The 16939-nt window shown below is 40.7% G+C and overlaps 1 protein-coding gene across 1 annotated transcript in view; it reads left to right on the forward strand.

Moving 5' to 3' along the window:
* Positions 1 to 15267, forward strand: part of si:dkey-112m2.1 (transmembrane protein 132C) — a 138286-nt gene extending 123019 nt beyond the window's left edge. The window contains exons 7-10 of the mRNA XM_056403458.1: positions 1056 to 1264; positions 4946 to 5255; positions 12093 to 12284; positions 12851 to 15267. Coding sequence (XP_056259433.1) covers positions 1056 to 1264; positions 4946 to 5255; positions 12093 to 12284; positions 12851 to 13933 — 1794 coding nt within the window. The 3' untranslated portion in view covers positions 13934 to 15267. The remainder of the gene's footprint in view (positions 1 to 1055; positions 1265 to 4945; positions 5256 to 12092; positions 12285 to 12850) is intronic.
* Positions 15268 to 16939: the final 1672 nt, after the last annotated feature.

Below are 16939 nucleotides of genomic sequence, written 5' to 3' on the forward strand. Positions count from 1 at the left end.
AGGGTGAAAGAGTGGGAGAGAAAGAGGAAGAGGAAGTGAAAGGGAGGAGGAGGAGAGAACTGACAGATCCCAAGCTGTCAGTTTTGTTTCTTAGAGAGAGAGGGGTTGGTCTGACATCATTTGAGAGTAAAGCTGCCAAGCTATATGCAAAGAAGTGGAGACAGATGACAGTCTTCTTGTGACTGGTTTGTTATAAAGAAGCAATTGTCAGTAGTGAAGACGTGCTGAAATTATCAGTTGTGCCAGTCAAGCTTATGATGGTATTTGTGATTGAAATGAATTGAAATGCGAGTGATTTACAAACAAAATTCAATGACAGATTGTTAAATAGATTTGGCTGTCGTGAGGAAAAAGTGTTTGATGAGGAGATTCTGGTGCTTTGAAGATAATGACAGACACTTCTGATGTTTCCTGCTATATCGTTTCTGTGTGTTGGAGATGCATCTGAGAGACCTCGGTAACGGACTGCAGTTGTTCTTTATCCAGCCAATCATAATCCAGTCTGAGCGAGTGTTTTGTTCCCCATTTGGATGTAGCAGGTTTGTGTCCTTTCTCAGCTCCATCTGTTAAGTTGGACCAAAGTCACATTTACTTGCACGCATATTATCCTGCATGCACTCGCATTAAATATGCATCTGCAGAAACACACACACACACACACACACACACACACACACACACACACACACACACAAAGAAACTGAGCAGACCTAGGACTTTAGCTCTCATTCAAGCGATGCCAAATCTTTCTACCCTTCGGCATCAGAAGAGGCTGCTGACTGAAAAACTTCAGCTGGACAAAGGAACAGAAGATAATCTTCATCAAAGCAGTTAAAACGACAAAATTTGACTCCTACAGCTACAATAAACTTTAGAAATATTACTCTTATAGGACTTCTCATACTATTTATATGCCCTCCTATGCAGGATTTGCATACTTGCATCACCATTTGTAAAAGTATTCAGTTTGACGCTGATTCCGTTTCTTCTTTCGTTGCGTCTTTGTGTCTGTCTCTCATCCTGTCATCTCTCATATTCTTCCCTTTTCTCTTCAGGTGTCAGAGCGATGTGACTATGTGTACGTCAACGGAAAGGAGACGAGGGGAAAGAGCAGGGTGATGCTCAACTTCACCTACAGTTTCCTGAGTGCTCAGCTGGAGATGAGCGTATGGATGCCCCGCCTGCCCTTGCTCATTGACGTGGCCGACCCCGAGCTCAGCCAAATTAAGGGCTGGAGGGTTCCCGCTAGCGCGGGCAACAGGAGGTGAGATCTGATTGTCTACTGCATCTGTACTATAGCGTGCTGTATTATGCATTAAATTTTAAATTGACACCTACCTCTAAATAAAGCAAACACTACACTAACACATCAGCAGCTTTGGAGACAGCTACCAGAAGCAAAGTGATTTCTGTGCCTTTATCCAGTGTGTACCCACATATCCCTCCAGAGGTTGGCTATTTTAAAATAGTCCCAAGACAAGACCAAATCTCTTTATTTAGGTCATTAACCTTAGAAGGTTTTAACAATGCCTGCTTGAGAATCACATTCTTCACTTGGTGGCTACAATTACTTGGCTTGTTGGTGCAGACATATGAGGCATAAAATGCAGGTGCAGCTGCAGAGAAATTATAATGAGTGTCTAATAATTCACTGGACCGGTCTCCCAAAAGGTATTTATACTGAACAAGAAATTACTAATAATTTTGAGGAAGTGGACAAAATTCCTGAGGCTAAAAAAGTGACACGGCCCATAATGATCTGTGCAGCGTATCGTGAGTTGCACAAGACGGTTCTAATAAAAATATGTAAATCAGTGATTTTTTTCCACTAATACGAATGTGGCTAATTAGAATAGAAATAATCCTATTCAAATTAAAATAGATGATCAGTGAAGCATACTTACTAATTTACATTCAAGAATAGCTATTATCATTGTTGTTTCCTATGATCATACAGAAAATAAGATATGAGGCACTGGAGTGTCTGTGATGGAAATAAGGAGTGAAACTGTGACTTGTGTACAGAGACCTCAGGCACAATTCCTACTGTGGACAGAACAGTAAACACATGACGTTGCCAGTTGACATACGTGTACATCCTGTTTGTTGTTGGTGATTCATTCAGATGAATGACTGACAGCTTCAAGTCACAATATGAACTCAGTATATAGTAAATGGGAAAAGTTGCTTATATTTTGTTATATTTCTGTTATATTTTAAGGTTTCTTTAAGCTGATACGGACATCACCATTTTGGCCTGTAGTATTTTTGAACATATTAAGCAGAATATTTAACAGTAAAAAAAAAAAAATAAATAATAATACTATGTGATGGTGACACTGTTTCTATATGACCTCAAACGTTAGTTGTGCATTCCTGTACGGCAACCTCTCATCTCACTTATCAGCCGACCTATAGAAAAATACTGATATGCTCATCTGCTACAAGCTAACGTCGGCTGATATATCAGGCTGGTCGATTTAAATGTCTGGCTCCGGTACTAGTGATTCAGATTCAGTAGCCCGATTTAAGGCAGATATTTTAAATACAACCCAAATAAGAACTGTTATCTGCTTTTAAACATCTCTACATAAAATATTTCATTTACTTACTCACCTCTATTTGGCATTTCTAGGCAGTATACAAACATTTACCATTTTTTTATAACACTATAGTTGTCCACAGCGATAGGACACTGTTAAGTTTGTCATGTAAAATATTTGTCAGCCACAACTTCTACTATGAAGTCATATTTTAAATCATTGCAACTATGTTTTACTATATTGCGATTGATTATCACCAGCATCTGCTTATGGGTGACCACAGGTGGACTTAAACTTGTTGACAAATACATTAACAAACACTTACAGTACATCTGCATCTTGAATTACAGTATGGTGTACTCTAACCCATTTAAGTGTTCATATAGTGTTTATAAATGCTAAATAAGGGGACTTAAAGTGTTGTCAAACTACACTCTTGCCACAAAGTCACTCACAGTGTCATTTCCCATTGGCCCAACAACCCACAGGGTGGCACTCTAACACAAATACCCCCTGCTATCCGTGCCTGATCACACCAGTCATGTCTGTCATGTGCATCTCTGCATGAAGACTGCATGATATGGGAAGCTTCTCTGCAAAATTGTGGGCAAACAAAAAACATGGAGGGGAAGCCAAACGTTTTTGTTGGCACAGATTTATCAATGCGAGCATGCTCCGACTATGCGTGCGAGCCACCTCATTACAGTCCGACACCTTGGCTGACCTGTCGCTCACTGCTACAAACATGACCTGACCTCTTGTTTCTGTTGCCAGCCACAAATGTCACCTTGGTTTAGATTGCCGTCCCTTCACTGATGTGGCGTAAGGCAAGGGGAGGGGATGGTGAAGGGAGGTTAGGAACTAAGCCAAGCCATTGGGCCACAGCATGTTAAACTGTCAGCCCGTTTTTCTGCCTGACCGGCCATGCCTCATTAAACCTAATGGAAACTGTCACTGTCACTCCCCTCTGGCCACCTGACTGGTAGAGAGACAGATGCAGGCAGCAGCTTGAAAGAGTAAGAATAAAGGTGAGAGAACAGGCAAAGTGAGAGAGTTAAAAAATAGATTACAGGAAAGTCATGTTAGGAACTGATGTGAGAAATACAGAGTGAGAGCCTGACTTGCAATGTGTGAGAGAGAGAAAGAGAGAGAGAGGTGACAGTGGCAATGCACAGAGCAACAAAATAGACCTATCCTGTGATAAAGAGTGATGGACGATGAAGGGCGGATGGATAAGAGTGACGTACGTGACTAACAGCCGGTGCGATGTTTCTCTTCATCGTCAACAGGGTCGAGACTTTGGAGCAGATCTATGTCCCAAGGCCACATTTTACCCTTCATTGCAGTTCCCACAGCTCAGCCTGGAGCCCAAAAAATACAATATGTTGTTGTTTAATATGATGTATTACAGGAGCCCAGGGGCGTAGTTTGTGTCTACAAGCCGTTTTAATGTTTTTTTGGGAAGAATTGGATCCTACTTTTGGGGCATTAATCATCAAGTAAGACAAACTGCTTAGAAAATACAACGTAGTCGAGCAGAATAGAATCAATTGATCTAGGATATCTTAAGTTCAAATTTCGTGTTTTAGAAATTCATTAACTTGTTCTGAAGTACAATAACATTTGTATCAAACATCTGGGTGCCATATTCATTCTGCACCGTATATCATTGTTTGGGTGTCTTGTCGTGTGCACTCAGACACCCATTAGCCCTCTTCTGTAATCCTTTACAGCATTTTGCGCATAAAGAGTTGTTTTCTCTTTTTTTCCGTCTCCAGCCGTCTCCAGTCTTAACGTGGGTCTGTTAATGTGATAAAGTGCTGTATACATCAGGCTTAAATAGGAGGAAAAAGAATAGGACAAATGTGTCTCAAAAAATTCTACTGCTGGGTTTGCAAACATTCATTTGCTACCCAACGTATCCTCTGAGATGGCTATATCTGCAAAGTGTTTGCCGTGGGCCAAATAAATGGCAGACATACAGCAATATCAGCTGCCCTTTTAAAGAAAATGAGAAGGCAAGCAAGGCAGTAGTTTGTCTCTGCAAACTGTTCTAATGGATTTTTGAAAACACTGGGAGCCTATGACTTTTGGGAGGTCAGAAAAAAAAAAAAAAACTGCAGCACGACCGACAGTAGAGGCCTTGACTGCAGTTAATTCATCACAGGATTTAGACTTTGTGGGCATTAATGGTAATAAGAATAAAAATGAATTACATTGAATTGTCAAAAAAGTAGAATTATATCAGTGTTAACCTTTAAAGTGTCTTTTTCTCCTGAGCACTTCTTCAAAAACAAAAGGCTTTCAGTACTTTTCACCTTAGAATAAAACTGGAGTGTACTTATGCCATCTCCTCGCTGTTGTAAATAACTGATCAAGCTTTGTTCCCATTGCTCCTTTAGGTACGAGAGGGTCACAGATGACAAGGATGATGGTGATCAAGCGGATGAGAGGACAGATAATGCGTGTGCACCCCAGTATCAGAGCACCACCCTGCGCGTCCTCACGCACTTCATAGCAGATACAGAAGAAGTCAGAGGAGCCGCGGAGGAGGACGGGCTGGGACAGCAGAACTTCCTCCTGGGTAGCGACTGGCAGGTGGAGGTGACACAACTGGTCAAGGATTCTCTGAGGGTGGAGGACCCAAAGGTTGCGCAACTGCTGGAGGGCCAGGTCCTAATAGGACTGAGCGCAGGAACCACCAAACTACAGGTTGTTGTATGAGTGTGTATGCTGTGCGTGCCATTTCATTTCACCAGTCAGTAGTGACTGACACATCTGTCTCGTTCAGCTGACGCAGAGGCTGCAGAGGTTATTGTTAGGAGCAAGTAACTGAATGTTGTCATGTCAATCAAAGAAATATGTTGTTTTATAGGTTATTACTTCTCTATGTCAACTTAGACCAAGCTGTCAAGCTGCATCAGTTCCCATCGGTAGTTTTCTGAGTCTGACACAGGACGAATACATCCCCAGTCTAGATCCTTTATAAAAGCTGATTGACTTGTTTTTGGCCTCTCTTAACTCATTATTTTGGTTGTAAAGTTTACAGATTCGACTCTCAGTCCTGTTTCCTGTGGCAACAAGCATCTGTACACAGCCAAAAACGCTCTGATAAACCCCCATGTTCACTACCTGTCCAGCCGACAGAAAGATAACAACTAGCAAAACCAAAATAATTGTCTGAGAGCTTTGTGTGTGTAAATGGTCATTCATCATGTAGCTAGAAACATAACTCCAAATGAATGCTGATGTTGTTGTGCGTCTGCTGGATGTGTAAAATAGCCAATTTTCTGCAGACACATAAGCCAGAACAACTTCATAAAGCAACAATATGCAAGAGTCTTTGTTTTTCAGGTTGTTGTTAGGCTCTTTTGCTCCCACATAGCCAGCCGAAATAATTAATGCTGCTTAAGTAGTTTGCGTGTCTAGACAGTGAAAGTTGAAAAATACAAGACAGAGGCTGCAAGGAGGCTACGCATATAGAGAATGTGGAGTAAGAAAGAACAGGTTTGGCAGTGGAAAGGGAAGGAGTTGGAAAAACAACTACATTGATTTGCAGCATGGCACAAACACTTAAGCCTATCATGAGTTGACAGAGAAACATGCATTCGTGGCACGTCTAATAAAAGCTTGCACCTCTGCGTTCTCTCTTTCTCTCCCTCACAAACACACACACACACACACTCTAAAAACTATTTATCTAATACAACAACCAGGTCTTCACTCAGGACGGCACGAGTACCCGCTCACACTGTAAATCAACACCAATCTGGCATTTACAAGATAGCACAACACAGAGCAACATTGTCGAAGCAGTGGACTGGAATCAGTCTCCCTCTCTTTATTTATCAATTCAAGAGCTGTGTGTGCACCACAGGAGTGATTATGTATGTAACACAGTGCTGGCTGACTGTTGGTCAGGACATGGTTTAAAACGGAAGGGAAGGTCACAAAGAGAAACATGAGATCACCTTGTTTTAAGTTTGATATTCATGAAACAGAAGCTAGGTCAAAACATAGTATATGCTGGACTGCGTCATAGGCTGGTCGCATTCTGCCGGATCTCAGCCAGTCAGCCATTTATACGTTCGCTTCTCTCCTACTCTCTATTTCCAGCGGCCATGGTTCCATCTATATGTTTTTTCGAGCGTGCCAGTGCAGCAGCATGTGATCCGCCTACAGCAGGACTTAATGCAATGGCGAAAGGTGAAGCGAACCTGGAGTGCTTTGTGTTCACAATGCACAGGTCAAGTGAACCCTTCCTTGAAGCACACCTCGAGAGGTGGTCTCAGCAAAGCAAACTGAGACTTCCTTGAGAGGTTGCTTCAAATGCGCTACACTGGCAACAGGGCAAGCAATAAACAAGCAATAAACAAGCAATAAACACCCCCTAATGGAAATCATTTAGCCCAATTCTTTTTGAAAGCCAATGAGGACACTCCAGCCAAATAAGGGGAAACTAACAATGCGTGCAGCCATTTGTGCTCATTTTACTTCAAAGTTATCATGTGGCAGTTTGATGTCAGACGGGTGAATGCCCTATTGGCCATATTTCAAACTGCAGCTCAAAACAGACACTTTACATTACATCAACTCTTGCAAAAAAAAAAAAAAAAAAACTCCAATGCTGCGACTTGATCACCAGTAATGGATACAGGTCTGATTATGACACATTCAGCTCAGGCCAGTTCACTAGTGTACTTGAACAGGGGCTGCATCAAATGAAAGAATAACTGACGATGTATTGCAGTGGCAATTGCTGTGGTTTTTGGGAACTTGACGTTTTTTGGAAAACGTATCTATCATCTCCTAGCCGTGCTGTTTTGCCTCGTTGGCCTCAGATCTTGGTCCTGGTGACAGCAGCTGCTTGGTTTATCATAGTGAATACTTCTTAATGAACAGAATAAAAGCATATATACAGTATATGTAAGTGAGGGTAAATATGCAAAAAAGCTTTTTCTCTCTTCCTCTTACTACAAAATGTATTCCTGCATTTGCTCTCTCCATCACTTCCTTCATTTTAAACCTAATCAATTAAGTAAACTCAAGAGTATTGACAATTGTGTTAAGGAGACTGAGACATTGTTTGATTCAGATCAATTTTAGGTCCAATTTCCAACACAAGTGCTTTCCAATTGTTGACACTGCAATCAAAGTAAAATCACTGCAGTTACCAAGGACAGTCTATACAAATACATGGGATTTTAAGCCATGAAAAATATATTATATTATCTCTCCATGGCAATTAAACCATTTCAAATATGCTTTTGGTTCTCATAAATAGTGCAGCTTGATTTAGATCTCACTTAGCAAATTTTAATTGCTGTTACCTATAATAAGTTAGTGTCTCTCCCTTGAAATGCAAATTACATGAATATAAAGGTTAATTGTACCACTGAATGAAGTCATGATTTGATTGTGAATGTTTTTACTATTCAATCAACATTTTGCACTCAAAGTGTAAGTTATGTTTCTCGGCCTAGCCTTTGGTATGCTGCCCAGGTACCCCGTGGAAAGGTTAAGCCATTCTGAATGAAAGCACGCTCTTGATTTAGGACACGGCTTTTGGGCTTAATCCAGAGAAATCATGTAAACACTTGAAGCGCAACACACGAACCACTAGGGTTATGTGTTCGAGTGGCTTTCCTAATTTCCCTAAAAACAACGCAACCCATTTAAATATCACCACTTCCTGTGACCTTTACTTCCCTTGTATTTAATTCACGGTTGATGTGAAGCAAAACTACATTCTTCCCTTGATTGGCTCCTTGTAAGCATCTCAGTCACGCTCTTAAAAATACAGCAGCATGCAGGTGCACACTGGGCTTCCAGCAACATTTGTGCTATGGGGATGTTCCAGGGTCTGACTATGATAATCAGCTAAGCACAAAGGATGTGTAAGAAGAACAAACATTTGTTTTGCATTTTTCCTGCATTATCTTGTTATTCAAACATTGTGTAATAGAAGTAATAGAATAAGAAGAAATATTGACCAATGGATTTTAATTTATTAATTCTAACAAAATGTATTATTATGATTTATATTTGAAAGCCCACTGGGGGAAAATAATAACCAATATCTTTTTGTACCAACGGTATGTGAAATATACCTTTGTTTTTTTTAAATCTTTTTCAGTGTTACCGTATTGTTGAATGGTAGTACAGCTGAAAGTGTCTATAGACTGATTTCCACAGTCTACTGCTCACCTATGTCATGTGTGTTCATGTGCTGGTTGAGAGGCTCCAAAATCTGAGATGAGAGTTGGCTGCTGAACAGCACTGGCTTCATGAGATATGCTGTCAAGAGAGGCAAACCCAGAGGACACACAATAAGAAAATATGGACAATGCAAAAAGGATATTGTGAATTTGAGGGCTGTTTCTTCCCCATCTCTGTCCTTTCTCCTCAATCACTGTCAAAAGTCCAAGAAACATAGAAATAATATATGCTAAAATGTCTTAAGGCTTTAAATACATTATGTATTAGGAATTTTATTTGGATCAAACTGTGAATAATTGCAATTAAGGACTTGGGTTTGACATTTAAATGGAAGCCAAGGACTTCAAAAGGCCACTGATACATTAGAAGATTCCATAGAGGCCATAGAATTGGCAATTTGATCATTAAAACACTGGGCTGCAAGTTCAATGGTGTATCAGAAGAAAGGAATGAATCCTTTTAAGCACCATCTCTCTGACATGTTATGGATAGACTACTTGCATGCAAAACGCATTTTGCTATTAACCTTTGCAAAAGTGTCAGTATGATGAGTCAGAGACACATGGTCTGGGAAAGGTAATATTGTTGGTTGCACAAGACTAGATGCAGGTGCAAATGGGATTTTGTGGGGTCAGGTAGAGGAAGCCTTCGGAGATTTGGACAGAAATCATACAAGACAAGACTCTGACAGCTTTGGGTAGGAAGAGGGAAGTCTAGAAGGGATCTTTAATTGATCCCTGGGGGTGGAATGAAGCAGCCTGTAAACTCTGGAACTGGTGTGAGGAAGGGACTTGACATGTCTGGAAGTCTGGTGGGGGAAATCTCACAACTATGGAATCAGGGCTAAAGGCAGGACCTGCAGTCTTTCTAATGGGATGGAGGAGAGACATGACATTTCTGAAAATTGGACAAAGGACTCTGATAAAGGGAAGGAGAAGGGACCTGACTGCTACCACAGAATCAAGTAAAGGAGCCTTGACATCTCTGACATGAGAGCAGCAGGAAGTCTGAACATTTGTTAGTATGTAGTCAGGGTAAGGTTGAGGCAAGTGTTGATCTATTTGAGGAATGCAAAAAATGCTTCTGACATCTTGTGGATAGTTCTGTTGGAGGTTTATAGATTTTCCAACCTGGCATCTTTAAAAGTGAAAGACATTCTTTTCATGGTTGGAAGTTCGGCAGCTTCTGCTAAGAGAAAGTGATACATTACCTATTAAACTGCACACTCAGGTGCCCATTTACCTGCTTATATTTCAGTAGCTTAAATTACAAGTTAGCACAGCATGTGGCATCTTTTGAATTCTCACCAATAATTATAATAACAATAGTCACCTATAATGATATGCCCTCAAACACCCCAAAGCTGGAGTAAAGCAAGTATGATGATGCTGGTTTTAGAATGATCTCTGGCTGCCTGAAGTGTAACTGCCAATTTAAGGTATGCAGAAGTTGTGCAGCTGGTCTACTGCATTATTTAATTTAACCCAGTCTGTTTGTCCATATTTCATTTCATAACAAAACCAGTGGCCCATGGAACTAATTTTCAGATGAATAACATTTTGTGCCATTGCTTATTTTGCTTTCCTTTCATCTGTAGAAAAAGAAAAAAGAACAATCAGTGTGCACAGTTAATTGTTCGCGTAAAAATCACCACCAGTGTGTCTTTTTAACCTTTTCCCACAGCTGAGAGATGAGGTTAAACCAAATTTCCCTTTTTTTTTTTTTTTTATAAGACTACACTGATTCTAGCTGCGTTTTATCATTCAAGGATATCCGTTTGACTGTGTGGGGACCAAAAGGGAAAATAAAAAAGAGGTATACCAAAGAGATGAAAACAGGGAAAAGGGTCTGCACAAATGAGGCAGTGATCGGTGCTGACAGTTCATTATGGCTGGTAAACGCAGCCGTGTGGGGGCGGTTGGAGGAGACACAGGAACCCTAATTGGAGCGGATGGGAGGGGTTCTCGTCTTATTACAAAATCACAACAATTTACATGCTTACACCTCTGGCAACTCAGGGAGGTGTATAATGTGTTAGTAGGTGGGAGATAATATGTTTGTTAGTATGCTTGTTTATATAATCATACCGTTTCTATGCAATTCTTGGCATGTGGTCTCCATTACCGAATATAATAGTTCAGAATACAGAAAAGAGATCTTTTATTTTTATTTTTTTCCATTTACGTTACATTTTTATTGACCCTGTACCCAGAACAGTGCAGCAAGACTGTCCTTCCAAGAAAAACAACAACATATCTTGGTTCAGCAAATGCTTAAAAATGTTTAACTTTAAAAAGCAGCCACAGTAATTATGAGTCTAGGTCAATGGCAGCAAACCAGAAAATCATACAAGAGCAGTGAGCAGAAAACTCCACAGAGGAGATCAAGGTGGATAGATGTGTCAACAAACAGCCTTTGCCACAGTAGACCACTGTAAATCCCTGAACTTTGGTTCCTTTTAACCTTGACTGTAATCTTTCCCCAGCCATGTGATAATTATTTTAACCGTGACAATGAGGGTCTCCTTACCATAACAAATTGGTCATTTTAACTCAAACCAAGATGTTTTTCTAACAACAGAGCTTACAACTTTGTCATAGGAGACTGCTGTTTGTTTCCTGTTTCCTTCAGACAGGCAATGTTAGGTTCTCCTAACCATGGCCGAGATTGTTCCCATTAACAATAATCATGTGGTTACGATAGGAAAAATGACAACAAAGGTCCCAGTCCAAACAAGGTAATAATTCTTACCCCAACCAAAATGTAATGTTTAAAACATTAACAAAATACAAATACTACTATAGTGTAAATGTATTTTTCCAGCTGTGACTTGTATAGATTTTTGCAGACACTGATAAGCAATGCCCTTTCAATAGTAGTTTTATAAGTGTCGTCTGGGAGGGTGGTTCCAAACGCTGTACGACTTGTTGAGTAGAGATATAGGCCTATATTTGACATAAAGCAGTGTACTCTGAGAATATGTATTTTTGTTTTATAACACTCAGCTTCAGGGTGGCAACCCATTAAAGCTGTGGGTGAATGTGTCTCAATATCAGTTTTAATGCATGTTTTGTTTTGTTTTGCGTACCACTAGAACCCAGTGAGTATGACTAAATTCAGAAAAGCAACTACAAAGGCATTTCTCGACAAACAGAGTGCAGGCTTTTAGCTTGCACAGTTCCTGGATTGGATATCTTATCATCTACAGTGACACCTTCGTCAACAACAATAGCCTCTAGCAAATTGGCTCTTCCTCTTAATTCGCACTAACAATGTCATCTCGGATCTTAATAGACTACCATGAGTAGCAAGTGTTTGCATGTGTTTCAGGTGCTGTCCCCTCTCACGTCATCAGTCCTGGCTGAGAGGAGAATCAGGGTGTTGGATGATAAAGTGAGTGTGACAGAGCTTGGGGTGCAGTTGGTATCTGGACTCTCGCTGTCCTTGCAGCTCAGCCCAGGGAGCAACAGGGCCATCGTCGCCACTGCAACCACACAGGAAGTCAGTGAATCACTGAAACAGGTACGACTCGAAGACATCCAAATATCTTGCAGCACTCGACACTATTAATCATCCTTTAACGTGTCATTAGAGGAGAGAAAGTCTAATCTTTACTGTACTAGCACTGTACTGTGCATTGTATTTGGATTACAAGTTCAGGGTTGGATCAGGGTTATTATGGAGTCTATGATATTCATTGTAATTTTTCTTGTATAATTAATTCACTCTTGATATAGGGAAGCCATCTCTTTGATTTGCATATACCAGTGAACCGCTCTGTTATTCCTGTAATTATAATTTCAAATGGAGGAAGGCTACTGTCTCTTCCCTTAGAGAGAAGAGAATATTTGGCTTTCAGGAGAATAGTTTCAAATGCACTCTATCCAATTCTTTCAACGAGCCTTTCTACTGTAATTAAGCCTCACTTTGACTTCACCATGTTCCACTGTTTCCAGTCATCTTTATGCATTAATAGGAAATAAGCACATTATTGTTTTTGGAGTTATTTTCAGGGTTATTTACACTGGGTTACTGCTGTTGTACCAATTTCTGTTTGTCTGTGTCTGTTTTTTTTTTGTTTCTTTTAGGAGTCACTCATCAGTGCATGGCTTCAGTTCAGCGATGGATCCATGACTCCTCTAGACAACTACAACACCGCCCATTTTACTCTAGCAGCCACCTCTTTGGATGAACAAGTGGTAGCAGTGCAGCAAAGTCCAACTTGGAAGTGGCCCATCATTGTGCCCAAGGGCGAAGGTCAAGGTTTGCTTGTGCGTGTTGAAATGAGCCCGTCAGAAGTGTGCCAGAAGGGCAAGCGACGTACCGTTTTAGCCACTGGAATGGCAAACGTACAGGTAAGGTTTAGTCAGCCAGAAGAGCAATACAGACAACCAGGAGATCGGCGAACAAGGCCTGATCCTCCATATTATGGTGGATCTATCTCTGACATGGAAACTGGATTGATCAACCGTGGAGCCACTACCATCAGAGGCCATGTTCCAGTGAGGCCTAATGGGGGCCGTCTATCGGCCGACAGTGGTACTAGAATCCCAGGCGAATTCTCTGAATATCCAGACCAGGCTGAGCTGCCTCGGAGCCGCAGCACTGATGAGGACTTGTTGCCGTCTCGCCGAGGCCTGACAGACCTGGAGATTGGTATGTATGCCCTGCTGGGAGTCTTCTGCCTAGCCATCCTGGTCTTTCTCATTAACTGCATTTCTTACGCATACAAATACCGTAGCAAGCACCTGTCCCTGGAGGCCCCGGAGGCAATGCCCCACGCTCACGACTGGGTTTGGCTGGGCCAAGAGGAGGGGCTATGTCTGCAGCAACAGCAGCAGGATGAGCTGAGCGGCACCCTAGAGGAAGGCAGTCAACTATTAAATGGAGGCGTCCAGCGTGGTAATACTGGTGTGGGAGGATGTAGTTCGAGTGGGAGGGATCACAGGAATGAGTCGCTTAACTCACCAACAACCAAGAGAAAGAGGGTGAAGTTCACCACCTTTTCCAATGTCAAGTCCAGTAATGGCTGTCCTGTGCTCAGCCCATTAGCACTAGTGCAGACCAGTGAGATCAAATGGGTATGTCCGGACATTGAGCTTGGGGACTCGAAGGATCTGAGGAACTACATGGAAAAGCTGAATGAGAATGCAATTAAGAACATTGCATAGGGGGTGCTGGGTGTTTTCAACGAACTAAAGAGAAACTCACCTGAATGCCTTCAGAATATGGAGGGGATGAGGGCTGGAGGGAGGAAGAGGAAAGAGGAAAAGTATGGTGGGTGCAGAAAACAGACTGGGACTGCTGTTAAACTGTACCTCACTCCAACAACAGGGCAGTGCGTTCAGCCTCTGTTGTTACCATGACAGTACTCAGAAAGGGTCAAGAAACAGACTACCACAAGACATGATTTGCCACAACACCACAGAATAGTTATAAAAAGGGGGAAATGGTAACTTGATAGTTGTTGCTTAACTTAAATGTTTGTTCTTTGTCTTTAATTGAGGTTCAGTTTCCTTTTCTATGCGCCATGTACTTTGTTTAACGTTTTCTTTTTTTTTCTTTTCTTTTTTAATCATCATGTTTTAATGTTGTATTTGTTGTACTTTTTGCGCTTTGTTGCTTTTATTTTTAGAGTTGCTGTATGCCCTGTACCACCTGTCAGCAATTATAGATTCTAGGAGAGAAGAATTCAAAGCAATTTTGTATTGTATATAAATGCAGAGTTTGATTTGGAGGTATGATATGTATAGTAACATTTTGTAAAAGTGCTGTTTGGTTATGTTTTGGCTTTGTTTTTAGTTTTGTTTCTGTTTTGTCTCCAGAAACCAGATCCATGCATGACGTTATTAAAGAGGAGGCTGATCTGGCACCTGAAATGAAAGTGTGTAGATAGCTAATACCAATACCTCTGGAGACATGTCAGTTTAGTATTACTGCACTCATTCATTGTGGAGCTGAGTTTTGGGTTGGTTTCAATATGTTGATATTGGTTTACAAACTTTTGTTATCCCCCTACATGTCCCCTTCTTAGGTTAATGTTATTATTTATACGACCCTCTTCGATTCTGCTGCATACATCATAAATTCTAGACTTTTTACATTTAAATATAAACGGCCTGACATTACAATTAAATCAGAACAAGTTACGCTAAACCACTGATCACCATCGAGAGTATCAATAGACAATCACATAAATAATGTCAACTCAATTCCTTCATTTATAATGTTCCATAAAAATCAGTCCAGTTTACAGCTAATATGGCCTGAATTAGGTGGAGATCAGTAAATACAATTTCTTAAAATTCTGTATATGACATTTGGGATCCCGCAGAAGGAGTCATGACAGTCAGTGAACAAATGATCACAAACTGTGTGAATGAAAGCCCAAATCTGACCTCTTCACTACGTTTGTCATGTGTCAGTATTAGTCAAGCCCATCCTTTTATATCTCTGTTTTAAAAATTGGCTGCTGGACTAATTAAAACTGAAGGTGACTCTTCTCCATCATGCTGCTGTGTGATTCATTGATCTGTCTGACGAATTCTTCCTTCAGTCCGTCTAGTTCTGCTCATCCGACGGGTGTATGTGAGTACACAGACAGTGGCTTCCTCAAATATCAAAATGAAGTGCCTGTTGTTGTTGACAGTCGGTGCAGCTGTCAGCTGAGGCAGGAAAGATAAGTTATCTTGCACCGATCATCCCACCATTATGAACCATTGATGCAGCCAGATATTCCTGTAGTTTCTCTACCTAATTGTGTGCTAGACATTTATCTGTAAAAGAGAAAATGATCAGGAAAAAGGTATCTGTTAGTTTTATCTGTGAGTTGTTCCACCTCACACTGTGATTAGAATTAGGCAAAAAGGCAAAAATGTCATATTCATGAGCGTCATTATAGGGGCCACATGTATAGATGTTGATTGATGCATTAGTGGATAAAAAGAAGCAGTGAGTTGGAGAAACAGAAATACCTAAGCACAAGAAGTCAAACATAACTATTCAAAAATAAAGCAGTATCCAGCGCTCTTATCATCTGCATTAAGCACAGTGTAATAATACCTGTATCACTTCAGTATCATAATCTGCTGTTAAAAAGGTTCTAGGCCAAGTCCACCAGAACCCTAAAAAGCTTGTAACCCATTCAGACAATTAGTCTTTTTCCACAGGATCACAGACATACACCCTTTTTAAAAGGGCAACCTAATTAGAGATTACTTAGTTTAGTAGTCTTATTACATGTTAATGTGGCATTTCCTATGCAATTTGTCTTTCCCACTTACTGTACCTATGAATCTACTCATATATAATTTGGCCCCTAATTAATGCGAACCCGAGGACATGTTCCCAGCTTACCAGTAAAGTCTAAAGGTTGTAAACATTTTATTTTGAAAAAGAAACAGTGATTGGTAGTGATGCTGTTTACAAACCTTTTTATATTTATTTAAGTCAATTAATTTCAACATCCAAATTGATATTGTGCAACTCTACGTTAAGTTCTTAGTTAAACAACGATTCCAAAATAGTTCAATGTATTATTAATGTGAAGGTACCTATAAAGGGACAATGCCTATAATATATTTTACACATTCTCTCATATGCTACATGGCCTTCTGGTGCTATTCATTATTAATTATAAGTGGCACGTCTGTAATATATAAAAGACTCAGTTGAAGCGAAGGGTGAAAGACTCGGGTCAATTCTGCCAGATACTATTAGTGAGCCTCTGGCCCGACTGTCATCTCCCTGACTACGTCTTGTTGTTACCCCACAGATGAAGTCCCACAGCTTGTCCGTCTTCACCCCCTCCTTACTCCTTGAACCCATCGCTAACTGTCTACTCCATTTTTTCCTGTCATCTTTTTTTAAATACCACTCTGGTTGAGTCCTACCTGTCTGTAGTCATTAATTTTGCCATCTTTGCAAGACCAACCTCAATGTTTTTCATGTAAAAACCTGAATACCTGTGTTGCTTTCTTTTGTTCCTTTTTCGAAAAATCTTCTTACCAACATCTCAGTGGAGCTTCTTCTTATCACACTAGACCACAAACTCCCCTCGGCTCCATTCTCTGCCCCCCTGTCACTGAGCCACTCCAAACTGCTGCAGCTGCCTTTCACTCGTCACTCTTAAAGCTCTCAGACTTGCGCCTATGTCCTCGACACTGAACTGCCAGGTA

Source organism: Seriola aureovittata, chromosome 18 (assembly GCF_021018895.1).
Source record: "Seriola aureovittata isolate HTS-2021-v1 ecotype China chromosome 18, ASM2101889v1, whole genome shotgun sequence".
NCBI classification, from domain to species: domain Eukaryota; kingdom Metazoa; phylum Chordata; class Actinopteri; order Carangiformes; family Carangidae; genus Seriola; species Seriola aureovittata.